The sequence below is a fragment of the Tenebrio molitor genome, chromosome 6, assembly GCF_963966145.1.
Source record: "Tenebrio molitor chromosome 6, icTenMoli1.1, whole genome shotgun sequence".
Lineage (NCBI taxonomy): Eukaryota > Metazoa > Arthropoda > Insecta > Coleoptera > Tenebrionidae > Tenebrio > Tenebrio molitor.
The window spans coordinates 6,556,571-6,583,113 of record NC_091051.1 but is presented as its reverse complement, the minus strand read 5'-3'; the positions used below and the strand labels follow the sequence as shown (position 1 = coordinate 6,583,113).

Here is a 26,543-nt window from a genome sequence, read left to right as displayed (position 1 = left end):
TACTCCTGCGCTTTCGGTCTACGGTTGGCTTCAAAAAAAAAACGGGAACTGTCAGAAAAAGTTCTGTCAGATTTTATTAAATTTTTATAGTTTGAAACGGCCTTTTAGAATTTAGGTTAAAAAATTGCACTTATGTGTCAGAAATACTACTGTCAAACAGACATAAATTGACAAATTAAATTTCCAATTCACATTAGGTCAAATTTCATTTCCCGTTTTTTTTTTTGAAGTCAACTGTACACTGTTTTACAAAATAGACATCTACAGTTTGACAGCTACTCCATTCGTTAATGAAAACAAAAAAGGAAGCACCAGTTCATTTGACCACATATACAGGGTCTTTCACAACTCGCGCCCTAGGGAAAAAGAGGAAACAAGAGATCGCATTTGGATGTGTAATTTTGAAGAAAAAAAAATCTAACTTAAAAGATATTCGAGAAAAGACAACTTAAAGTTAACCAATCAGAGATCTACACCTCCAAGGTGTATTTGCCGTAATTTTACGTTGCTAGGATTTCATTTAAGAAAAAACATCTTTAAAATATTTGGGCGATTGGAGTTGTTTTTGAAAGATGTCACTGTCAAATTAAATTTGTAATAAAAAAAGCCAAAACCTTTGTTTATTTGGTTACAGTCATGTATTCAGCCGCTGATTATTTAGAGATGATAATAATTTTTGGGGAATGTGAGCGTAACGCCAGGGAGTCAGCAAGAGTCTTCGAAGAACGTTTTCCGGGCAGAAATGACAATTATTTTTTCGTTTGCAACACATTTTTTTTATTTTTTGCTACAATACGTTGTAATAATAATTGAAATGACCTAGAATGCCATTTAGTTGCGACTATCAAGCATCAACCACTACCCCAAGAGTCCGAGGCCCGCGACCCGTCCAAGACCAAACTTGAGAGCGCGGCCGACCTGGTCATACCAGCCAAAAATCATGGGCTGGTTTTGCGCATCAGAGTCTCTGTAACCGATTTATTGCCAGATCCGAGATCCGACACTGGTGGCTCAGCTCAGGTCCGTGGAGTCGCTACACTCCAAGCATCTCCTAGAATCGCCCATAGGCTTTGCTTAAGCAGTAGACATCTGAACTTGCAATGTAATGACAGCTCTAACATTTCAGACGGTTAACCTAAATTTGTTGAGAATGAAAAGTCAAATCTAATAGTGTCAAAATTACAGTAATCCAAACATTTTTTGTAGCTGATGGTATTAATTTTGAAACCTAGCAACTGGCTTTATTTGGTTGAAATAACATCACACCTTGAGATGCCCTTCTGGGATTGGTAGAATTGCAAGTCTTGTAACTCAGTTATGAAAGCAGTAGTAAATTCTTTGTTTCTATTTTTTGACAACTTATTGTCGTCGGCAGGTGCCCTTTTTCTCTAGGGCGCGAGTTGTGAAAGACCCTGTATTTTTGAACACACGTTACTTTGCGTAGGCGGTCTACAAAATGTCAGATGCAACCCGATGCAACGTACAGTTCGAGACACGGAATTTCGGACATCACTGTCAATATACCATCAAAAAATGTAAAATAGGCTTTACATTATTAACCTCAATTTTACCGTTTGCGACGATTTTGACTGATATACGATTGACGTGAACAGAAAATAAATTTCAATGTCACATTGACAATAAAGAGTGATTTACATCACATTTTTTTGAAGTGACAGAAAAATGATGCCCCAAATTCCGTGTCCTTAACTGTACATACTTACCTAAGCAAAATATAAAAAATATACAATTAATGAGCATGGTCGATTATCAAATAAGTATCAAAGGTCTTCATAAGGTGCTGTTCGGCTGTAATTTTTTATTTTTTATTTTTAAACTATACCTACTAGAACGTCATGGAATGCGAAATGTGGTAGACGAAGTGAAATCAGTAATATCTCACAACACATGGTGGAGGAAACAGCAACTCCTTATATGAGCTTTTAGAAACTGCCTCCAAGATTTAGTAGGTTGAAAATTTGCGTTGTTACAATTAAACATTTTGAACAATATGGACATTGCAAAAATACAGTGGACATTGGATTTTTCACCTCCCAGAATCATTGATGACGTCTACGCCCTTTGTTCACACCAAGAAAAAGCTCCCGCCTCTTGTAAATTACGTCCTTTTCCACCGCCATAAAAGAAAATTATTTACATATACAGGGTATTTCACGAGTGATAATGAGGCCGACGAAATTAAAAATGCAACTCGCACTACATTTCCAAAAAAGCTGGCTACTGAAATTAAAATATCCAGCTTTTTTCGAAAATGTATTGTGGGTTGCATTTTCAATTCCGTCGGGCTTATTATCCAACACTCCTGAAATACCTGTATTTTGCATAACTATTCTCATTTAATCTAATTAAATCAATTTAAACCAGTCCATCCTCTTAATTCGAATCCTGATCAGAAACAAACCGAGCAGAATCTTTATGGAGCGTGAAAATTACAAAATGAAAGTTGATGCCTACCTGAATACAGTCTTACCATCAACTATAAAAAATACTAAAATAAATTATAATTAGAATAAACATTCACTGGTTCAGAATAAATCTTACGAGTCGGATATCCGGAAATGCAATCGTTTCCCTTTCATTAATTATTCGAAGGAACTAATGATTATGTCATACGGGAATCGTTCTTTATACTAATCTCATTTTAATTTAATAGGTGTCTGGGGAATGACGCAAATTTTATAGACAATAAATTTTCACCACAACCATCAAAATTTGGCGTCGACCATTCCCACTCAATTAAAAAAAGATTCTCGCAACAGCTTCCATAATAAATTACGTTTCCGTGGGTATAATAAATTTATAATCTGATTTTAACCTGCTCATTTTTCCACTCAACACTCCATTCCCACTGTAACCAAATCATTAAATCACAAACGTACAAATTTAATTACCTAACACAGATCCCCAATTAAGAACGAAATTTAAAAAAGATAAAAATATCAAACCAAAATTTTCTAATTACCGTGTTAAAGATCCAAATTTATTGTACGTATTAAGTGGAAAAAATTGAAATATCTTTTCCAAATTAATGGGAGATTAAAAATAAAAACTCATTTGCATTATGCATTAAACGTACATTTAAAGTTGATGCATTTTTATTATATTCACGTGTCCGGCGTCACTTTCACAAGTATCAACGCAGTAAATCTTGATCTTTCAAATTCACAAATACAGTTGGACATCTGAAGATGTTAAGTTTGTCAAACAATCCATTTCGTTGTGTTACGCCTTTCTTAATTAACATTTACATTTCGTGCAAATTTAAGTCACAAATAATTACTCATTATGAAAGATACACAGGAAAGAGCGTCTCCTTCACTGTCGTTAGTTATCTAACGTTTACACAAAGAGTTTATGAACGAAATTCATAACTTTCTATGACGGTGGGGTTGGTTTTAATCGATTGATATTTAATTGAATCAAATTAACATATCATAAAAAGATTGTTGAATTCCCCAGTTTGAGAAAGGTGTAATTAAAAAATTGTGTAATTAGTTCGACTACAGATGACAGTCGAAAAATTACGATTGTAACAATTTGGTTATTTCGGTAGTTCCCATTAATTAATATCACTAATGAGGTGTTGACACATTTGGGCACAACTAGGTATAAATTGTTATTAAACCATTTGCGAGCGCCTTTACACAGCTTTTCCAATAGAAAGGCAAAAATATTATTAGGTATGCTGTTTACATAAAATGCGTACACACAATATGCTCGAAGAATATCGTACCACCTCTTTACCAGAAACAAAGCCTACCTGCAATCTGCGGTGCAACAGAGTGAGACGGAAAAGGGGAATCGCAATTTAATCCAGCTATAAATACGCCACTATTAACAATAAAAATTTAGTACAGACTGTGATTTCGTGTTAAAACGAGCACAATGGAACTCATCGTAAGTGCTTTTCCACCTGACAGCTTTCCCCGATAATCACTCTCGACCTGCAGATCTTGCTGACTTTGGCGTGCTTGGCCCACGGTGGTGTCATCAGTCACGACGCCGGAATTGACCACCACGAGCGGGCCACGTCGTACCAGAACATCCACATCGAGCATTTCCACCCCGTCCCGACCTACATAAGGAAAGAAGACAAGCATCTCCTGGAACACCCCATCTCGCTGGGAACCAGCTCCTCCAAGGTGGAAGTCCACCACGGTGACAAGCACGACCACGGCTACGCCTTCGCCAGCGCCGAAAACAACGCTCACGGGCATGGCTTCGAAGGCTTCGACGAAGGACTCGCGTCGTCCGGGGGAGGTAAGAGACGTGCGGAGAATCCGCGAGATTTCTAATCGATAATGGTGCTGCACTTTCTTGTTTGATTCGTTGGATCCGCAGGCGGTCACGAGGCTGCACTCGCTGCCAATTACCAAGTTCAGGATCAAGGCGACGAGTACGCGCAGTATCAAGGACACTCGGGACAGGCAGGGGCAGGTCTTGGTCACTACCAGTTGAGTTCGGACGTTCAAGGATATCCGGGCGTCGAAGGACACGTCCAGGTCTACGACGATCACGAATCGTGACCGTTTACCAGAAGTCTGTTTCACTTTCGTTCTAATTTATTAACTTATTTGGTATGCCGAGTGCCGAAAGTGAAATCTCGCACATGTCGACTGATTTTAAACGACATTTGTTGGTTCCTTGTTATTTATTTTTATGTGAAATGAAATCATTTTGTGCACCGTAATAAATTAATTTCTCATAAATGTTGCAGTTTTCGTAGGAAAGGGGGATCGATTGAAACGAGATTGGTCTAATTTAGTCAATTCTTTATTTAGAAATCAGTCTTTTGCTTCAGTTTTAGCCAGTTGGCAAACCGGTATCACACATAGACAATCACAAACATGCACAATTCCACAATTTGACAAAAATTTTGCATGTAAAGTAATTTAGTTTTAATCAACTATATGTCAAAAAATTTAAAGCTTAGAAAACTTTGCATCACAAAATTTTTAAATGACCATGTAAACGACAATAATTTCGCAAATCACCGAACATAGACAACCACAAATTACAATTTCCCTTGTGTCAAATATTAATTTGTTCCGATATAATTAAAGTATTAGGAAAAGTTGTTCACTTAAGCAACTCATTTTAAATATGCAGTCTTAAAAGTAGGAGAACTTTTAAAATATCAAATAATTTCAAATTTAACAAAAAAAAATCACATTTGGCAAATAATATATAAAATATTCTGATAACGAATAAAACACTTAATAAAATCATAGTACATAAAATCTTAATAGTATATCTGCCAGCAGTTAATATACAATTCTAACACACAAAGCTAAAAAAGTATAAATACGATTTGGTGGCTAAAAATTAGTCAAATTTACACATTCTCTAGGCCGACAGTACGAATTATTGGTACGAAACGAATCAAATGAATAATCATTAAGGCCCAAGTGCATGTTCCATCATTTGCAAACATAGAGATTCTAAACTATTCTCGATATCGGTGTTTTTCAGAATTTGTCTTTTGTTCCTCTCGATCGCGCCGGTATCTTCGAAACGCACACGAAAGTGACTTCCGTTATTGCTCTTATAGGTTTCGGTTGAATGATTTTTGAACACGTCGACGCCTTTTCCTACAGGATAATCCTTCCTAAATGTCACACTACCCACTGAATGTCTATGAGGATTGACCGCCGTACTGTTCTTTACGTTCGGATACGATGAACTTTTTTGTGCGTGGCTCTCCTGGGCGAAGGCTGGCATTTTACATTGCCAACCCGACCTGCACATTTACACACAAACATTCAAACACAGTTATTTGCGATTGCATAAATACATAAAATCAATACACAAAAAATCATATGCACACTGTGGCCGTTACATCTGCTACAAGCCACGAAAAAATATCTTGATAACGATTTGTAAAAACTTTAATACGCAAAATTTAAGATCTTCAAAAAAAAAGGTTTCTAAAATGTGCATTGTTTGTTAACTTCACAAAACCCTCTCCTACGTCGTTTTAAAAATTTTATGCAGACTACAATACACGCTTGTTATAAATGTTTCTACGAACGTGGCGTGCTGTGAAATTTATACATTGAAAAGTGACAGGTGTAAAAAGGCTAATGTCAAATTTAACAAAAAAAGAGATAAGAGGCGGCTGTGGAAAACAAAATCTCTGGAAACCTGTGGCGTAACTTAATAAACCGCCCGTTGTCAATTTTGACATGTACGTCAATTTTACTTTAAAAAAAATGTTCGTGAACACAAAACATTGATGACAGATTGAACAGCTCTCGGTATGATCGAAGCTACGCAGCACGTTTTCACAACTTTTGTTTTCCACAGTCGCCCCTTATCTCTTTTTTTTGTTGATCATGTGTCAAAAGTAAACATACATATCACAGTAAAGTACGATGTTAAAAACATTTATGTAGTAACCCGTAGAACAAATACGGTTACAAAGCAAATTGTTTTAAAACTTCAACCATTTATAACTTTGATAATTGGATGCTTTTACTGCGTGTGTATTTAGTCTATCGGACCGAGTTATTTTACCTTGGGTTTTGTACTGGTGTAATCACAATATGTGACTAACTATTTAGTTATGGCATCGCTGACTTTGTAATAACAGTGCAAATATTGGCACTTGAAACTATTTCTTATTGCAAGAACTGAACAAAAAAAGTCTATTTTTTATTGAAGAATTATTTAAAGATAATACTCGTACAGTATGACAGAGTCATTACTGCATAAATTACTTAAACAAGAAAATCTTCAGTTTCATCGTCATAGTCGCTTTCATATGAACGGATGATAATATCAAAAAATAGTTCTATGGACAGAAAACTGTGGTTTGACCACATGTCAGACAGAGTATTGAACCAATAGAATTAGTTACTTTACTTTTAAAAAACCATTAATCTACCAACTGCGATTATTTGTGTTTTTAAATTATCAGTGCCTTGCAATTATGACCTAAAATTTTATTCAAACAACAAACCAATAACTGTAAACAACAAAATTGATTTCTGAAAAAAACTGAAGATATTAGAGCTGATTTATTTAATTAAAAAGGCATTTATATTCCTTAAGAAATATACTCTTACTTCTCTTCCGAATCGAGGTAGAAGGTTCACTACCCTCGCATATTAAATTACGTTGGTACGTCTAAAAAAAATCTCTCATCAAAGTTAGCTTCAGGTTGTCGTAAACGATGAGAAATTTTTTAGACATACTGTAAACTGTCAAAATCATTATTTTCAAAAAAAAATTTGTGTAGAAATAAAACCACAGAAGATACTAAAAAATGTGCTGGTTTAAAAATAAATTTCAATTATCATTAAATAACATTTTCTAGTTTCTACACAACACCCAACGTCGTCATATAATTCGGTAGCGCCCAATCGTTAAAAAAATAAATAAAAATGACTCATAATCTTAACACAAACGGTGTTTTTTAGAAACGTGTTTTACATAAGAGTTTTTGTATATTTTTATTAAAAAAAATCATTCATAATGAGAGTAAAACTTTGTACAAGAAATCGCTTACGATACTTCTTTGAAATTTTGTATTTTACTTTAGGCTGAGACCAACTAATCCCAGTTAAATATTCATTTATATTCAAAGAATGAGTAAAAAGGAAAAACACGTAAACCGGTTGATGATTTCAAATTCTATTAAAAAGGTCTTTTTAAATATGCTTCTTTCGCGCTTTGACATTGTAACGGCGACTTTACCGTATTACGCCACGGCAAATCGTTTTATACGATAAAACCTCCGTCGGAACGGCTGTAAATAATTAATTTCTGACATAATCATTTAACATTTGGTTACTGCTGAAACAAATGACAACGTTTTGGAGGTGTTGCGAAAATAAAACTTTTTTTTATGAAAGTCTTTCATAATTGATTCTTGCCTTGTCCAAAAACCAATAAAACTTACCTCGCATTGCTATTTTGTAACTTCTGGGTGTACATGGGTATGCGATTTCCTATGGACAGTTGCTCCTTCCACAAATTCAATTTCCTTTTTTGGTCGTCGGTAAATGCTTCCGAAGAATCCGATCGTTCACATAGTGCCGCAAAGAGCATCAGACATTCATCTGATGGTTGTCTTGACATTAAAAGATGGGTACAAACTGTAAAACTCGAGTTATTAAAAAATCGCCAGCACGGTAAGTTGTGTCTGTCACCTTTTCCTAAAACTTTAATAAATTGTGAAGGCAAATCTTCCCCGTACGAAACTTGTAAAGGTGTTTGTAAAATTCCTTTGAGTTTCTTTAAAGCAGCATTTAAATCACCACCATTCATAACTTCAGTCTCAAGTTCAGTCAGCATTGTGCTTCGTTCTTTAAGTTTAGCGATACTTAACAACAATTTATGCCTGGCCCCTTTTGTAATACCAATTGCTTGTAATGTGTCTTCCGACAAGTCTAACATTTGTTTATACGTGAGATTATGAAAAACCCAACTATATTTATGCAGTCTCAAAGATTTCAACCAAGATAAAATACTTTTCATTACAGGTAAATTACTTAAGATTTGTAAATCTTGTAGTCTAGTTTCGGAACTACTCGATTGTAAATTCGATAAATTCAACAACAACGATTTATCGTTCGATAACGAATAGCTCCTCGGTTTCGGAGGTGGTTGCGAGAGATTTTCCTGCGACGACCAAACTTCTTTGCCCAAGGACAAACTCTCGTGTGAACTAGTTTGGGCGGGTGTTAAGCTATTAGACCGTCTATTTAAACGTATCAGATCTGCGTTCTCGGGATTGGGACTCGTCGACTCGTCACTAGACTCGTTCACTGGCGAATGTATAAAATTTTCGGGGCTCACTCGATTTAAAACTTGTTTCAACAAGTGTTTGAAAGCTTTTTTGTCTTCTTTATCAAAGGCCGGATGTATAAAAACGTATGACATGATTTCGACACATTCATTGTAGATTTTACACGGTGGGGTAATAAACTCGGACAAGACGCGTTTTATTGTCGTTAAATACGAACTGGCTGCTTCTTTGTTACCTGGTCTGAGTAACGGCAGGTGCGAGAGGAGCAGTGTGAGAGCGTGTTGGGGGTGTTCCATCAGGAGTTTTGCCACAAAAACTGAATTGTTCGCGTTACGTTCCACGACTTGGGCTTCGGGGGTGTTGGCTACCGCTATGCACTGTTCTAAAACGTGTTGGAGGAATCGAGCGTTCGCAAAGGGCAGTCCGGCCATCAAATAGTACAGGGCCACGGTTCTCTCGCAACTGTCCCATTTGTGAAACTTTAATCGTATTTCGTGCAGTTGTTCGCAAAACTCAGAAAAATTCCGCATTTGTGAAGACTCCATCGTAAAACTACACAAAAATTTTTGCTAAAGAAGAAAAAGTTAACAGGATTTGGACGTACTCACGTTACAGAAACTGACCCAGAAATCGGGCTGCTTTTATTTTATCATCACTCGTCTGGTTCTGTCGTCGTTTAACGTTTATTTTATTGGTAAATAATAAATGCCCATTAATGCCGAATTCGGATTCAGTTTCGTACACACCCAACTAAAACGAAGTTAGCTGATGTGATGTCTGTCAAAAAACAAACAACAAAAAAGACAAAGTCCCTAAAAAACGCGGTAGGTTTTTCTGAATTCAACCGAAGAAAAAGCTTTATCGACATTATTTTTATTTTATTAACAGATAATGACATTAATTTCATGTAGTTTTACATTAAAAAAAAAGTCCGTCACATATTTGTCAGTATATTGCCTAGGAAGACAATCACGATAAACAATTTCATTCAATCAAACTTCTTACAAAAAGAAAAGAATTTATTAAAGGCCAATAACAGAATAAGATCTTAAAAATAAAAGCCTGGTGGCACTGATAAATGTATAGTAACTACAATAATTATTTAAACAAAAAGTAATTCTATTCTAGTCCAAGCGGTACAAATCGCATTGATCTAAGTTATGATCGAGCAACTCCCCCTTTACTAAAATATTTTTAAAAACTCTGGGCAGCCATGTCATCCGCACTGATCCCCAACATTGCCAAATCGTCGCTAGGATCGTTCGGCGGTAGTGGAGGTGGTTGCAATGGCATAGTATGCGCAAGGGGCACATCATCTGGAGGTGGTGGCTGTGGTGGTTCCTCCTGACACTGCGAATAATCATACATTTGCGAATACATCATGTTATAATCCATTCCCGGATAATATTGACTCATCATGTTGGGATCCATCATCTGACTGGGATCACCGTACATACTCTCTATGCTCTCTTCTTCCTTCTTCTCATCCTCCTTCGGACTTTTCTTCTCTTCATCTTCCTCCTTAGTTTTTGTTCCTATCTTCGGCGCCGGTGGCGCTTTCGGCGTCTTCTCGGTGATCTTCGGGGGTGCGGGTGGATCAGGCTGGGACACTACAGGAGGAGGAGGTGCTGAAATGGGAGGATAACTCGACAATTTCGGGAAACAAACTACGTCTGGTTGGGGGAGGAATGCTCTAGCCAGATTGCCCGGCTGGAATCTGGTCACACGTGGAATATCGTAGTCTTCTTTCTTAATCTCCTTCTCTACCTTCTCCTCAATTTTTTTATTCTTAAACAACGGCATCCGCCCTATGAACGGTAACCGCTTACTCGGCGGACCCGGTGGTTTCTTCCTGTCGGACGACGCGTTCGCGTCCGCTTGGTACTTTCGATCCTCGCTTCTGCTGCGACTCCTTCGGTACTCCTGATTGTCCCGTCCGTTTTCTCTGCTGTTTTTCCGTTCTCTGCCAAAATTACTACACTTTACGGTGAAGTAGCTTGTTTCAAAAAAACTTCTTACCTGGAATTGTGTCTGTTGTATCTCCGATCGTCGCGATTGGGACTCTGATGGTTCTGCTGATTGTGGGGTCGTTCAGGGCTGGGGGTCGGCGTCCTCCTCTTCCTGTAATTCTCCCTATCTCTAGTTTTGAATCGCACTTGATTGCGATCCTTGTCACGTATACGTTCGTACTCCTCTCGATCTCGCTCTCTACGTTCACGCTCGAACCTTTCTTTGGCCTCTTGTTCTTCTCGAGCCTTTCTCTCGTTCATCTCCCTTTCTTCTTTCTCTTTCTCCCGTTGTCTCTTTTCCATTTCGGCGTATTTCGCCCTTTCCTGTTCTTGCTTTTGTTTCATGCGATCTTTCAAGTTGTCCAACAATACTTTCTCCTTTTCTTGTGGTTCACTCACGGTCATCCACTGATTGATCAAAGGATCTTCCGGTTCCTTCGCCTTTTGTAATTCTTTGTTTTTCTGCATTTCCTCTTTCTTCTTGTGTTCATCCACTAGACGCTCCAACATTTCCCACTTTCCCGTCAAGTCCTCGTTCATTATCGACTGAACCTTCATGTTACGCATGACAACACGGATGCTCTTCGATTTGTCGTTAGGTTCTTCTTCTTCCGATGACGAATCAGAAGAACTGGAACTGCTACTAGTGTCACTGGAATGTTTCCTGCGCTTTTTCGAACGCTTCTTCTTCTTTTTGTCTTTACTACTCGAATCCATGGACGAACGTTTACTCCTATGCTTCTTCCTCTTCTTATCCGAAACGTCATCCGAATCCGACGAATGACCGTGTCTCTCGTTTCTGGCCATCGCCTTCTCGCGGTCTTTCAACCACTCGATCTCCCAGTGCGGATTCTGTTCCACGAAGTTCTAAAAATGCACAATTAAAAAATAAAACATCACAAACAATGAACTTAAAATTACTATTTTTCTTTACTTCTACCAAAACACCATTTATTAATTATTTCAAGTCGTTTTATGCTTACCGCATAGTTCTGGAAATGCGCTTGGGACTTGAGATGATGCGAAGCACAATGCAAATCTCCTATCCAAGTATCGCAGAGCTTACAATACCATGCGGGTGCTGATATAAAAAATTGCAACCCTATCAAAAAAATTAATTAGATGAATAAATCGAATAGAAACGATCAACGACTGTTTACCCCTTATGGGAATCCGCTTCTTGGTGGCCCCTTCGTAGCACGGCAGTTCCTGTTCCGGAGGCAACTTGTGCCAGGGCGTGTTGTCGCCCACGTCGTTCTCTTGAATGTTATTTCGGTGCTTGTCACCTTGCAAATGGAGAAGAAAATCTTTCGCGGTTTTGGGAAATTCGTCGCACATCCGACACCAGTGCAATTCGGGATCGTAGTGCATGTAATTGTATTTGACGGACGGATCGGCTACGTCCGACTTTACGTGATTTTTGTGGTGCGCTTTTGGTGATTCGTCCAACTGCGCCTCGAGATCGGATATTTTGCAGCCGTCTTTAATGATACTCGACAGCATCTCGATCACGTTATGAATGGCTTTCATTTTTGACTGAATCTCGTCCTGAAAGTAAAAGGACGCGTCAGCGGAAGTGTTTTTAGTCGGGATAAATGCAAGCTCAAACAGAATACGTACTGCCCCCCGCATGTCCTTTGGCATAAAACTCTACCTTAAAGCAATAAATTGACATACGGTTTTTTTAAATACATTTTTACGTTTCGACTGCGCTTCACTGTGAAACAAGACACTGCTTCCAAGTTCGATCTGTACGCTCTCACCTCGAACTGGTTAATTACTAAATTTTAGTTACCTGAAGTTTGACATTTTCTTTCAATATCAACTCCATGTCACGTTGCGACGAGTTCTCCGACATAATTTCGTGTTTTTGATTCCGAAGAAGATCAAGTTCTCTTCGTAACACTCTTGCTTTTCTCACATATTCTTCCCGCTGTTTTATCAACTGGGCATTCTGAGCCTTCCTCTCTTGCGCCACAGCTATAAAAAAAACTCCGTTACAAAATATTAAAACACTATATTATCAACAATTTTATTTAACCATTGTAGAAATTTATTTAAGGAAGGAATGCTGTTCGTCCTGTCTCTATTAAAACTGTTATGCAGTATTATTCTGTCCTACGAAAATACATCATTAGATCGTCACTCAAAAAGAGTACATTCAAAAAAATTGTATACAAACCTAACATGATTAGGATGAACAAATACGGCAAAATCTCTACAGGGTGCTTTAATTATTTATTAAAGCACCCTGCGTAACAAGGGATTCAGAAATAATCTTAATTAATATCCTTGTCTACAAGAGCATGGGACACGACGTTTGGGGTAATGGCGATGAAACACGTTCAGTTTAAAATACCTCCAAACAAAATTAAATTTTTTAAAAAGTGGCCAATCGTGTTGGGACAACGCAGGCTAGAAAAATTGAAATTTCGCTAGTGTTGCCGTCGATGCACTAACCTTCGTCTTCACTTTTGCCGTCGAAACTGGAAGCAGTTTGAGCCGGAACGGGGTTAGCATGGTACCCTCCGACAGGAGCCCAATTGTTTTGCGGATACTCCTCACCAGGAGGCACGGGCTGAACATTCTAAAGTAAAAGAGTAATGAAACTTGTGACGTTGATGATTTTCGTACACACACTTACTGTCACCTTAATACCTCCATTGTGCAAACTAATTTACTTATTATTATTTAAATAACCTCAGATGATATTTGTTGATATTCTGTAAAATTGGTGTCTTGTGAAATGTGCTCGACACAATCTTAACAGTAACAATAGGTATACAGGGAATGGAGGAAACTTACCGTGTTCAGGTATTGCGTTTGATTGTATCCTTCATATCCATAACCAGAATTGTAGTTCTGCTGGTACTGGGGATACGTACTTTGGTAACCTTGACCAGAGTACTGATTTGGCTATTTTACAAAAGAAAGTATGAACAACGAATTCAAACGCGCTAAATGTTAATCTTACATTGTTATACATGGTGTTGGGTGGTTTATCTAACCACAAACAAGGATTTCTGAAGAATTTCTTGTTGATTATGACTTTTGTTGGAACTGTTACCCTAACAGCATATCTTGCAGGACGCGAAACTTGTTCTTTATGAGACGTATGTACTCTGCAATAACCATCAGCCATAATGTAATAAACAATTACATCTGAAATTTTTCAATAAATTCAAAAAAGCCGCCTTTTCTTAAGAACGAGACGCCATGAACGCTACACGAACGCTGACAAAATTAAGGAATTTCTTTAATGTCTACTTCTTCAAATAACAACAAAAATACGTTCAGACGATTGTATAATTCGTTGTGGTTATCATATTCTACTCTTTTACTAAAATAACTACGATAACTTACAAAATAATACATGATGATACGCACGTACCCACTACTCACACACATTCACTTCCACTTACTGTTTGGTAACTAAAGTAACGACAATCAGAAAATTCGGCCATACTCATATTTGCCATAATACAAACAACCCACAGTTTCGTTAATTGGATAAACCACAGGGATAATTTTTCGAATTATCGACAATTTATTTATTTCTTTTCATGAAACAAGCGTTTAATTAAAATAAGAAAGTTATACTTGTCCAAAACAAAATTATTTTGGTTCTTTATTTTTATTCCCGAATATAAAAAAAATGAGAAAAGAATTCCTGACTTGTCAGATATATCGTTTAAATTAAATTTACTCCTTTTTTTACAAAAAGATTAAAAGGATTTAATACAAGAAGTTTTTGTAAGTAATCGTTATATTTAATTATTCAGGATTTTTTGTCGTTTTTGCCACCTGCGAACAGCGGGAACTTTGTATTTCAATCAAATTATAATCCCGACATGTTGTGTCAATGGTTACAATTAATGACATTCAAATTAAATATTATTTTATAAAATTGTAATTACTACTTGATGATTCAAATAATTGATATCATTCATTCAGAGTTATTATATTTTGCCGCTCTAGAAAACATTTTTCCACGTTACTTTTTTGTCGGTATAGTAAAATCCAAAAAAACTTGTAATTAAAATACAAAGAAAAAATGTTGCCATTCAATTTAAAAATTCGTTGAATAGCTGATTAAAACCGAAATTTGCATGAAAGAAATGATAAGAAAAACCTTGAGGTAATTCGAACATGTATAATTTTTAGTGTTTTTTCATTGGGAAATTGGGTGAATGTGAAACACCTATATTTTCTAAAAAATTCTCTAGTTTTTGGGTCTGACGCCGATATTTAGTTCAAAAACAACTGTCAGATAATTAAATTTTCCCATCCAAGGTAAAAGTAATCAAAAAGAAAAAGCAGTCAAACATAGAAGATATCTACTGATATGATAACGATAGTAATAAATCCAATTTTTAAAAACAGTTACAATTGAAAACCAAAATTATGACACGTCAGATAACAAGCTGTAGAAGGATTAAAATATGGATATTACAGTGTCCAACTAACATATTTGACTGCATGTAGAGTCAACAATAAAAGATGGACTTTTGATTAGAAACGATGTTACAATTGTAAATGAAACAAAAATAATATAAAACAAAGAGTTAATGTGGCTTTTCGACAAATTCAATAAAAGACGCCTGCAATAATGGTTAAAATTTAACTGTTTTTCATATTTCTACCAAAATTTTAATTACGTTGGACCCAGTTTCTGAAACTGTTGCAGCAACATTTATTTGATTTTGTAAAATTTTCGAAGGATTGTTGGATTGAGTAGGTTTAGATAAAAGCTTCATGTTTTATTAATGTTTTATTTTCTGCTTATTTACGTAATTCTAAGACTAAGGTGACGGTAGCTGCCGATGAGGTGATGATGCACGATGAGACAAGGAGGATGTTTGGCAAAAACTGGGTGAAGGTGCTGAAATAGTTTGGCATGAATGCACCGGCCGCGTGTATTGATGTTGGCAAGGTGGATTTATTTTCAAGTCGAAAAGCAAATTATCGATTTTGTTCATAGCTATGTCTCTGGTTCGTTCATCCATTTTTCTTAATTTTGTGGCAACAAGCTCGGCGTATATGTCACATTCGTCTCTTTTCTTGTCTTCTTTTTGAGTGTCTCTTTCGAGAATGGTAAATGCTTCGTCCATTCTTTGTTGGAGTTGTACATCGTGCGTTGAATGGAGAGATATCTCCTCATTCAACGGATCAGCATTGTTCTTTTTCCTTTTTTCCAATGGAGGATCCAAATCTACACAATCTTCAGACAGTTCATCTTCTGTAAAGCAAAAATCACACGTGAAAGTATTTATATCGAATTTCTGTACTATCATGAAAAATTAGATACTAACATAAAATAGTATATTGTATTTTCAACACGTGGTATACACGATATTTTTCCGACGACCACAAAAAAAACCGCTAATATTCGGCATCCCTTCCAACTTCAAATATTATTCGACAGAGCTGCGGACAAAATAATTATGCCGTTGCGCGGAGATAGACATCGTTAATCATCCGCCCGTGTACAATATAAAAACACACAGCTGTCGGCCAATCAGATTTCTCAAATTTTTCATTGTATACGGTTAGGCTGTTCGTTCGTGTTCGTGTTGAAATCGTTTGCAATTTTAAATTTTCACTAAGGAAAAACCGTGTGAAATGTGCCATATTTCACAGTGGTCGTCTGAAAACATATTATTGAGGCTGTCGATATAGCATCCACTTCTACATCCACAACTGTGGATGTAGCATCCACTTCTGGCACCAAACCGCCGCCATTGCAAAATATTCAAAATATATTAAGTGAAGAAAATAAGATAAACAGTCTTCGCCCAATTAATTTTCACAATTGTAACAATTTAACAATTAACTTTAACCAATAATGTAATGTAATATACTTTACAGATTTCCAGTTTTTTATTCATTGAGTCGTTTACATAACCTTCAGCAGTTCCGCTGGACTGCCATCCGCCATGGCGTTTTAGGGCTAGAAGGTCACCAGTTTTGTCAGCAACAATTGTTGTTGATGTTCTTCTGTATGTGTGCCCTGTGTATTTTTCAGGGTGAGGTAGCTTCAAAAACTTGGCGATGTCTTGAACTAATTTGCCAAATTTGTTAATGCCCACATCTTGTCTGGTGCATTTTCCTTTTTGGTAATTGATAAAGAATTTTTGGTTTTCGTCAGTCATTCCTAAGGGTCGCAAATTGATATATTCTTTACAGATACTATAAAAATTGTCTGTAATAACAAATTTTCTTGGTTTTTTACTTTTAGTATAAGGCACATCGACAATTAATGCTGAGTTCACATCTTTAACATCCGCGAGTTTAACATTATAAAGTTCACCTTTCCTCATGCATCCACAAACTCCAAAAATGAGGGCAGTCTAAAAATATTTCAGGTTAGAAAAATAAGTCGGATGTCCAATTTGCATACCTACTTTTGTTAACAAATACAATTCATTGGGAGCTGTTTCTATAAATGTTTTAATGTCATCATTGGTTAAAACATTTGCTTTTTTTGCCACATAATTAACTGACTCCTTCTTTAACAGAGCTTTTAACTTGTAATATGCGGCAATGTTGACATCATGTTTTGCTATAAGGGTTCCTCGAAGCATGGAATATATTGACCACAAGGTGCTGGATTTGTATTTTGCACTCAGATCACCAAAATAAGCCACTAATATTTTTTCAGAAAAAGAATGAACTTTGTTTTTTAGTCTCCAATCCATGAATTGATTGTAGGCATGTTCATAACGCTCTTTCGACATAGATGGTAACAAATTTTCACAAACTTTTGCGGCCTTCTCTACAACTTCAGGGGGCGTAAGGTTTTCATATTCATCACTGTCGATGTCGTTTTCGTCGTGAAATTCCATTTTTTATGATAACAATAACGAACTGATCGGAACTGGTGTTTTAGGTTACTTTTCACAAATGACAAACATACATTGGTGGCCATGGTTACCACAACTGTGCGCAATCATTTCATTGCGCACAGGCTAGAAGGTAAAGTCCTCGTCTAGAAATAGTCAATTTTGACTTAAATTGTAAATCATTTTACAATAGGACAGCAAACCGTCTTATAACTACCATAATACACTCTAACTTTATTGCCCCTTTGTTGTGCAGTGTCGACTCAAGGAAGAGCAAACATCAGGTAAAGTATTGTAATTTCAATTTGGTTGTAGGTCGTAAAATTTTATTGGATATTATGAGCGATTAACGGGCACAATGGTTGGGTTTGAAAAGGTTGGAAAGCGGCGCGTGCCGTTTGCCGTACAATGCAAATATACCAAATGTACAATACAACCCTGCTTAAAATATTACCTGCTAGTGGTAAACTAGGATTTATAAGCCCCGCAAGATCTTTAACTTAAAGTACCATAACATTTTACGACCTACAACCAAATTGAAACTAGTATATAACAGCCCCTATTTATTTATGGAATTATTTATGATGGTTATAAGACGATTTTCTCTCCTATTGTAAAATGATTAATGAATTTAAGTCAAAATTGACTATTTTTCGACGAGGACTTTATCTGATTGGCTAACCAGTTTCATTGCACACGGGTTCGCTATTTGCATGCAATAGCCAACTTTCAATAATAGTTATTTGTGCGAATTTACGCATTTTTCATAGTGGTCGTCGGAAAAATATATTTTCAGACGACCACTGTGGAATATGGCACATTTCACACGGTTTTTCCTTAGTGAAAATTTAAAATTGCAAACGATTTCAACACGAACACGAACGAACAGCCTAACCGTGTACAATGAAAAATTTGAGAAATCTGATTGGCCGACAGCTGTGTGTTTTTATATTGTACACGGGCCGATGATTAACGATGTCTATCTCCGCGCAACGGCATAATTATTTTGTCCGCAGTTCTGTCGAATGATATTTGAAGTTTGAAAGGATGCCGAATATTAGCGTTTTTTTTTTTTGTGGTCGTCGGAAAAATATCGTGTATACCACGTGTTGAAAATACAATATACTATTTTACAAACGTACCGATATCGATTTCATCACTTTCGGTTTTCACTGCATTTTCGTCGCATATATTGAACTCGGATGTAATATCCTGCAAAAAATCAATTATTAAATGAGCTTTCTTTCACTATTTTTGCATTATTTACATAATTACACAGTAAAGTCCGGTTATAACGGACCCAGAAAATGTATCAAAATAAGTTCGTTATCTCCGAAGTTCGCTGTAATTGGTAGAATGTAAAAAAAGTGTATTTTTAGTACAGGGTCATTATAATAGCTATTTATTTACCAAGGGCGTTACAACGATAATTACGCCCGGAGAACGATGAATCCAGTTCGAGGGCTTTAGCGCGAGAGATGGATATCGTTCGATGGGCGTAATCATTCGGTGACGCCGTGGTGCATACAAGATTTTATTTTTTTTTCACTACGCGTTCTTTAAAAAAAAAAGACAAAGAATTGGCATCTTTGTGTACGCTTTACCTACATAAGTTATGAATTCATTACGCCCGCTTATTCTTATTACGCCCTCTTATTATGCCCCGGTTGTTATGGACATGTTGACGTATTTCGTATCCTAGGAATTATCATTCAATTATACTAAAGTGAAAAATAATACCATCGTAGGTGGCTGTGCGCTGTGCTTTAGGTGCGCCGCTACGCCCACTAGTTGTTACAATCATTTATAATGACCCCGTAGTTATATTTTATTTGAAATAAGACGAAGTAATGTAAAAAATAACATGAATTCTTTGCGAAACAGTAATACCTTGAGATCAACCATTACTTAGATATATACCTACAGGTGTTCCAGAACTGGCGAATCAGATTTAAAGGGCATATTCTCCTTAGTCGTAATTGAGGTGAAAAACGAAAAAAGACAGAGTTTGTGAAACGTGTATTGTTTAATAGTTTTTGTGATATTTCTACGTTTCGTTCACAAATAACTTTTTGAAATTATTTTTTTCAAAGCCATCTAAAAAACTGAATAGTGTGCGCAGGACGTCATGTCAACCGTTGTTTATGAAAAAATTTGTTCCATTGTTATTTGTCAGATTTGTTCAACGTTTAACTTTCCGTTAAAAATAAACGAATAAAATCAATAAAAATATTGCGATCAAGATATTCCCGAAGATGTCCGGATGCCCGCACAGCAAGCGAGCTCATCGCGTTTGTATTAATAATTGTGAAGCATCATCTTCAGTCTCGTCTATATCTGGTGGTGTTTTACAAATTCTTTGAATAATTCAATTATTAAAAATCTGTATGCCACCAGCAGATGTAGATGAGATCGAAGATGAGGCACCAACCCCTTGGATTAACTCCTTCGATGGTTCAGCCATAAACTCTTGAAACATTTGCTTCTCAACTGTTAATTCTTTCCCCACAGAATCTTCAACGTAGCTTTCAGCGACTGGGGCGGACTTCCACCGTCCTTGTCGCTTGATCATCAACATACTAGCTCCACTGTCAGCCATCAAGGTAGCAGAGGAGCGACGAAAAGTGTGACCAGTATACAAGTATGGTGTCTCCAATCCTAGGTAAGTAGCGATTCTGCATGGTACGCTACCGACCGAATGAATACCCACATTTTGAGAGGTGCATTTACCATTTCGGTAACAAAGAAAGAAACGTCTACTCTGCAAGTTTGGCGGTCTCAATGCCGCATATTTGCGATACAAAGTGTATGGTTGAAATTCGCAATCATCATCTGTGATAACAAAACGTCGCGACGTATGGTTCTTGCTATCTCTTCTCAAAATAATGACATGCTTCCCAGTGTCTTCTAAATCATCAATGGAAAGAAACGCCAGTTCTTCTCTCCTACACAACCCATAGATTCCGAAGATTAAAATCACCTGCATTAATCCAACATATAGAGTGAACAATCAATCCATTACAAGAATTGTAAACATACCTTTGTCAGCAGATGTACTTCATCTGGCGCCTGTACTAGAAATTGGGTAATTTGTTCACCATTTAAAATTTTTGACTTTTTGGGATTGTACCCCTCAGATTTTCGTTTTAACAGCGCACGAACTTGAGAGTACCTGTTAAAACCATTATTCATTACAATATATTAATCAAGTTGGTGTCACTTACTGAGAAATGTCAATTTTTTCCTTTATTTGCAAGGAAGTTTTTAACATCGACACAATGGTCCACAATGAAGACGGCGCAAAACTTTGTGACAACTCCTGAACATACGCAAGGATCACTTGTTCATTAACACTCTTCACATTCTGCTTATGTCGCCACTCCACAAAGTCAGCATGTGCTTTATCGTACCTACTGCGCGATTTCGCAGGCAACGATGAGCTCGCTTGCTCTGCGGTCACCCCGACATCTTCGGGAACATCTTGTTCACAATTTTCTATTGACTCCATTGGTTGAACAAATTTAACAATTAACATTGGAACAACTTTTTTCATGAACGGTTGACATGACAATGTCCTCACACACTCTTTACGGCCGCTCTTAACGTACTGCGCCACTGCGAGAACGGGACTGCGGCAGCGCGGCCACAGTGTGCGGCCGTTACCGTTAAGACTGTTAACAGAGAGGTTGTTTACACTTACAATGTGAGCGCGTTGATGTGAGTGCGAGAGAGATAATTGTCGTGGTCCGCAGTGAGAAACAGTACACAAAAATAATAATAATAGGTAGTGATACTAATACGAATTAAATTCTCAATTAACATAACACATCAAGGGCCTGTTTACAGAAGCTAAATTAAATTAATCGTAATAATTAATCTCGCATTTGATTACGATTAACTCCAATTATTGAACACGTGATCAGATTGAACTAATCCAAGTTTCGGATTCATGGGTTGTTATTCTCGCGCATTAAAATTTAATTCGAACTAAATATTTAATTCTCTTTCCATAAACTAGCCCCTGATGTACGAAATTCTTACACCCGTTTTCTGGAATGAGTCGGTGTCTTATTCCTGGGGTTGAAATCGGAATACAATACGACCCGCCCGACTAACCCCGTAATAATTACCTCGTTTTTTTTGTGTTAATAATGTAACAGAATTTAGTTTATTTAATGTTTAGAGCGAGGTTTATAGTATTTATCGTATCATTAACGATTATGATCACTTTATGTTACACATTTATTGGTACCTAATTATGAAGTCCATAATATTCCAATTACTCAGCTTTCTTAGTTACTTATAATACGTTAGTTACTCATAATAATACATTAGTTACGCACTCATAATACGTTAGATACAATGATAAGATAAAGCTTGAAATATAACTCGAATATTATGGGATTTAAACAACGCTCGGACGTTGTGCAGGTGACGTCCTCACATATTATAAATCCCATAATCTTCTCGTTATATGTATTAATAGCTATTACGAGTTGTCGTCCAGATGTTATGGACTATACTAAGGACAACGTAACATTTTATCTGCCCCGCCCATTTCATTTTCTTAGTTACCAATCAAATAGGTTGTTAAGACGATCTGATTTACACAGTAAAAATTTCTGACATTCGCATTGTCTTAATGACATTTTATTTTTTAGAACCTAAAACAATAATTGTGGATTTGACAGCAAAATTCTAACCTTAACTTTTTTACGTGGCAAATGTGATGAAAAGTTGTACAGATTGAATCTGGCTTTGATTCTGATTGGTCAATTTTAGTGGGCGAAGCAGATAAAAAGTTATAACGGCAATACTATAGTGCATTTTTGAATTATATAACTGCAGCTCGCTTAATTGGCTTATTGCTTGACACCAACCCTAACGAAGGGTCTTAAATGTTATGAATCACTCTGATCGTGGTCTGGACATCAATCAACAATCACAGGCTTACCTCCTGTAAAATCATAAAAGGGAGTGGTGAGCATTAGAGCAACCAATTTGCTGAAGGTGTTGTGCGAGCACAAACAACATTAATTTGCAACAATAAATCAAGAACATCTCAAATATGGTAGAGGTAAAGTCAAAACGAAACATGACAGGGCGAGTTAGATATCTGACCTCACTAATCTTATATAACGTATTTGTTTATTCCAGAATAAGTTCTTTAACCGCATTATTTTATAAACAGTAAAAATATAATTTCAGTTAGATATCTGACCCAGCTATTTAAGCAATTATAATGTCACTTACTTATTGTAGTTAGAGTTCTGTAACCGATTATAGTAAGAATACAATGTTATCCACTATTTCCAAATATCATAGTTAGACTTGTGAGCCCATCATTCATATTCTTATCAAATTATAGATATTTAACCCTGTCACATTAACACTGTTTTCAATTAGTTTCAAAACACGAAAAACCTATACATATAAGTTATAAAGGCAAGACTATAGCGAAAAATTAGCCATTTGCGGAATTCGCGCACATTTTTGACAAGGTTACGATAGGTATTATATACATATGTATTTTGTTTGTCACCAAGACCATATAGCCTCCAACCTGACCAAATTTATGTCAATCTAGTAACGAATATCCCTAAATACTAGGGAGTAATTTCTTGACAAATATGTAATCTTGCTGGTATGTCATTATCACCCTCAACATATTGTTGAAAGTTAAATTCATTAAATTCCTTTCTCACCTCCATTTCTATCGCATTTTGCGCCTCAATAGCAGAAACGAGATAAGGGTTTTCTTCATGTCTTCCCAACCATTTAAGAGGCTCTTTATCCACCACTTCATGTGCCGATTTTCTCATTTTTTTGCACTTGTAATTAACTTTACCATACGATGATAAAATTTGTTCGCGTTTTTTCCATATTGTGCAGACGGTAGATTTTGTTAAATTCATTTCGTGGCAAATACTACTTTGTTTAACACCACTTTGTATTTTTTTAATAATATCGTACTTGTCTTTTAGAGTGAAAGCTTTACGTTTTTGTTTATTCATTTTGAATTGTTACATGCGAGTTATACGTTGCAAATAAGTCGTCCTACTCCAACAAAAACAAAGAAGGCTAAGCTAAAATGCACGTCGCTCGTAATAAGTACAGTTGGTTGCAAAAAAAAAACGGGAAACGAAAATTTTCCTAATGTAAATTTGGTTTGTCCATTTGTCAATTAATTGTCTGCTTGACAATTCCTATAGTCCATTTTTTTTATTATAGTCCGATGAGGTTAGTCCGAATCAAGAAGTCGACGTGACCTGCGTCTGCTTTCGATATTTGACAGCAGTGCATGGTGCTACCAATTTTTGATAACTATTTATCAACTAATAGGTAATAGTTATTAACGTCATATAGCCGATATGAAGCAAATAACAGACGCGGCTGATATTGTAAAATCGAGGTGATAACCGAGATTTTATAATCAGCCGAGTCTGTTATTTGCGTATCGACCGTGTGGCGTTCAGTACTTTTCATGATACCATGAAGATTTAATATTTGAGGATTCGTAAATTTTGCTTGTCTCTAATCACCAATACAATTTACGAGTGATCTGTGGCTTAATTGCGTAATATCATAGCAACGAAATATATATGGAATACCGTTAATAAATAACGACCGTGGCTGATATGACACACATATCAATTGAGGAGAGAGTACTGTTATAAAGTTTGTCCAGCGAGAGATTGGTTGACATAACAATCACTAAATTCTACGTAGGGAAAGCAGTACACTGGCGGCTATTAATTTGGAAACACCGGCCTAATGTAGTTTACTGGATATTTCTAATATTTGATAGTGTAAGCGTTATGTCATGAACTCATGGCACTCATGTCATCGTTGACCGCATTCAACAGACCGTCGCAGTCGAAATTGATATGTCAATAACATTGTCAAAGTGACAAACAATTTACAATAGAAAAATCTTGGTGTTTCCAAATTAATGGCCGCCACTGTACCTAGCGCACGTAAAATTTGAAATATGTATATCCTTCAAGCAGTAACATTGTTGCCATGAAATTATGTTCTAATTTTGTAGGGTTGGGTTAATTTAATACAATTTAAAATATCCCATCTCTCGTTGGACGAAGTATAGCTGGTTAACAGTATGGTATCATGAAAAATATATTACAAGTTGTTGAAAACAACACTAAACAATCAGGTTTGGATTGTCTTTCTTTCTTCCTAGATTTTGTTTCGGCAATGCCACGTAAGTTCAATACCCTTTCACGCTAATCAGAAATTTGTTAATGTATTTTACACAGTGGGTGCTGTTCAAGAAAGAGTTGCGTAGCTTTTCCTTCGCATCATACGGCGGAAATTTCAAGCAAAATTTAAAAAATCAATGTAGTTACTACCTAACCTAAAACTCGCGTCTTGCTCTAATCGCACATGCCAAAGCGAGAACCATAGTGGGACGGACTACGTACAAAAATCCAATAGCTTGTTTTACATTATGTTGAAAAGAAATGGCAATAAACAGTTGCTCTTCTTATTAATTGATCCATCGGACTATAATTAAGAAATGGATTTTAGCAAATAATTTTTAAAAATATCATTGAAATTTGACGTTAATTCTAACCTATCTCTCGTAAGAAGATTTTACAGTATGGAAAAATTATAAAAGTGTGTCAATTTTATTCTGACAGTTCCCGGTTTTTTTTTGCAACCAACTGTAATCGGAGAATAGCGTGTAAGAGGGGAGAAACCCTCTCGAGAGTTCGTTATAAAAGGAAAATTGCATGACATTTTACGTCATATCTGGTTCACTATATCCGAAAGTTCGCTATAAGCGGATTCCCTATAACCGGTAAAAAATACATTGAGCTAATGGCCAAATTTTCGTTGCTTGAAATATAGCCAAGAGTTCACGGCAATCTTGCACATACGGGCTACGGGATCTCGGAACTCGGAACACAAGTACACAACAACACATAACACAACGAAGGGGAAGCGGAACTTCCGACTGCGTCAAATGAATGCAAGGTTGTCACGTGTATTTTTAGAGCGCGTTAATTTGAATAAAAACCCAAAGTTTCGAATATAACGGTTATTTATTATCTAAAATAAATTAAAAACTATTAGGTTATAAAAGAAAAACAGAACGTTAAAATCTACTCTAAATTGGAAATTGCTGACTAACACGAAATAAGATTTTAAAAAATTTGTGATGACGCATGTTTATTCCTCCGCATAAACTCGCTGGTATGAAGGAAAAAGATCACGGGGTTTTAGTCTTTGTTTATATTGTTATGGACCGGTATTCAATATGGCAACGTCGCACTCGACGAAAAATGGAAGCACGAAACAATCCGATCGCTGTGTTGACATCTGAGTAGTTGAGTACTGAGATCCCGTATGTGCAGGATTACTGAGTTCGCTATAACCGGACTTTACTGTGATTTTAATATAATACTCCAAACAATTAAAAAAAATGCCAAAAAAGTGCACAAAGCTACGACAAGCAATGGAATTTACCTCATTTTCCAAGTCTTTGGATCGGAATGTTATGAAACAATCTTTAATTAACAATAGGTCTGAGTTCTTCAATTATAAGGGTTTTGTAGCATACTCGTAGTACTCTTGTATGTAAATGCCAACCACTGTTTCATTTTCAACACAAACATTGTTACATCGCGCGTTCAAATAAAATTCTGGGCTGAGTAGGCGTTGGAAAAATTAAACTGCTTAGAACAGTGTAAAGTTTGAATGGAAATGGAAAACATTGTTAAAAGATTATAATAATTACTAAATTGCAATTCATTGTAGCAGTTAACTAGCCACACTTTTTCTTTTGCGGAAAGCAATGTTCGTTTATAACTTGTATAAATCTACCTGTCACGTTTGACGATTGGCGCCAGAACAAAAACTTAAATTAAAAAATCCCGAAAAGCGGGCCTAGTAATTTTA

At 36.4% G+C, this 26,543-nt stretch overlaps 4 protein-coding genes across 10 annotated transcripts; 1 reads left to right on the top strand and 3 right to left on the bottom strand.

Moving 5' to 3' along the window:
* Positions 1-3,763: 3,763 nt before the first annotated feature.
* Positions 3,764-4,730, top strand: LOC138133653 (uncharacterized). Its single transcript, XM_069051596.1, has 3 exons — positions 3,764-3,918; positions 3,972-4,281; positions 4,363-4,730. Exons 1-3 carry the CDS (start codon positions 3,907-3,909, stop codon positions 4,545-4,547), a joined length of 507 nt encoding a protein of 168 aa, XP_068907697.1. The 5' UTR covers positions 3,764-3,906; the 3' UTR covers positions 4,548-4,730.
* Positions 4,731-4,776: 46 nt separating this feature from the next.
* On the bottom strand, positions 4,777-9,563 carry smg (sterile alpha motif domain containing protein 4 smaug). Its single transcript, XM_069051591.1, has 4 exons — positions 9,382-9,563; positions 8,175-9,325; positions 7,925-8,120; positions 4,777-5,761 (listed from the first exon to the last, which is right to left on the bottom strand). The coding sequence occupies exons 2-4, from the start codon at positions 9,316-9,318 to the stop codon at positions 5,419-5,421; spliced, it is 1,683 nt and encodes a 560-aa protein (XP_068907692.1). The 5' UTR covers positions 9,319-9,325; positions 9,382-9,563; the 3' UTR covers positions 4,777-5,418.
* A 216-nt stretch (positions 9,564-9,779) lies between these two features.
* LOC138133649 (zinc finger matrin-type protein CG9776-like) lies at positions 9,780-14,274 on the bottom strand. 6 transcript variants are annotated; one of them, XM_069051588.1, is made up of 11 exons: positions 14,146-14,273; positions 13,757-13,904; positions 13,588-13,698; positions 13,427-13,505; positions 12,965-13,369; positions 12,824-12,900; positions 12,578-12,762; positions 11,943-12,330; positions 11,766-11,884; positions 10,793-11,649; positions 9,780-10,748 (listed from the first exon to the last, which is right to left on the bottom strand). In XM_069051588.1, the coding sequence occupies exons 7-11, from the start codon at positions 12,638-12,640 to the stop codon at positions 9,968-9,970; spliced, it is 2,208 nt and encodes a 735-aa protein (XP_068907689.1). In that variant the 5' UTR covers positions 12,641-12,762; positions 12,824-12,900; positions 12,965-13,369; positions 13,427-13,505; positions 13,588-13,698; positions 13,757-13,904; positions 14,146-14,273; the 3' UTR covers positions 9,780-9,967. The 6 variants fall into 6 exon arrangements, with proteins under 6 accessions (XP_068907689.1, XP_068907691.1, XP_068907688.1 ...); XM_069051590.1 differs by having other exon boundaries at positions 13,243-13,369; XM_069051587.1 differs by having other exon boundaries at positions 12,578-13,141; positions 13,243-13,369.
* A 1,264-nt stretch (positions 14,275-15,538) lies between these two features.
* LOC138133651 (uncharacterized) lies at positions 15,539-22,431 on the bottom strand. 2 transcript variants are annotated; one of them, XM_069051592.1, is made up of 5 exons: positions 20,849-22,431; positions 20,664-20,796; positions 20,056-20,604; positions 18,767-18,836; positions 15,539-16,021 (listed from the first exon to the last, which is right to left on the bottom strand). In XM_069051592.1, exons 1-5 carry the CDS (start codon positions 21,175-21,177, stop codon positions 15,585-15,587), a joined length of 1,518 nt encoding a protein of 505 aa, XP_068907693.1. In that variant the 5' UTR covers positions 21,178-22,431; the 3' UTR covers positions 15,539-15,584. The 2 variants fall into 2 exon arrangements, with proteins under 2 accessions (XP_068907693.1, XP_068907694.1); XM_069051593.1 differs by lacking the exons at positions 18,767-18,836; positions 20,056-20,604; positions 20,664-20,796; positions 20,849-22,431 and adding exons at positions 16,688-17,132; positions 17,187-17,767.
* Positions 22,432-26,543: the final 4,112 nt, after the last annotated feature.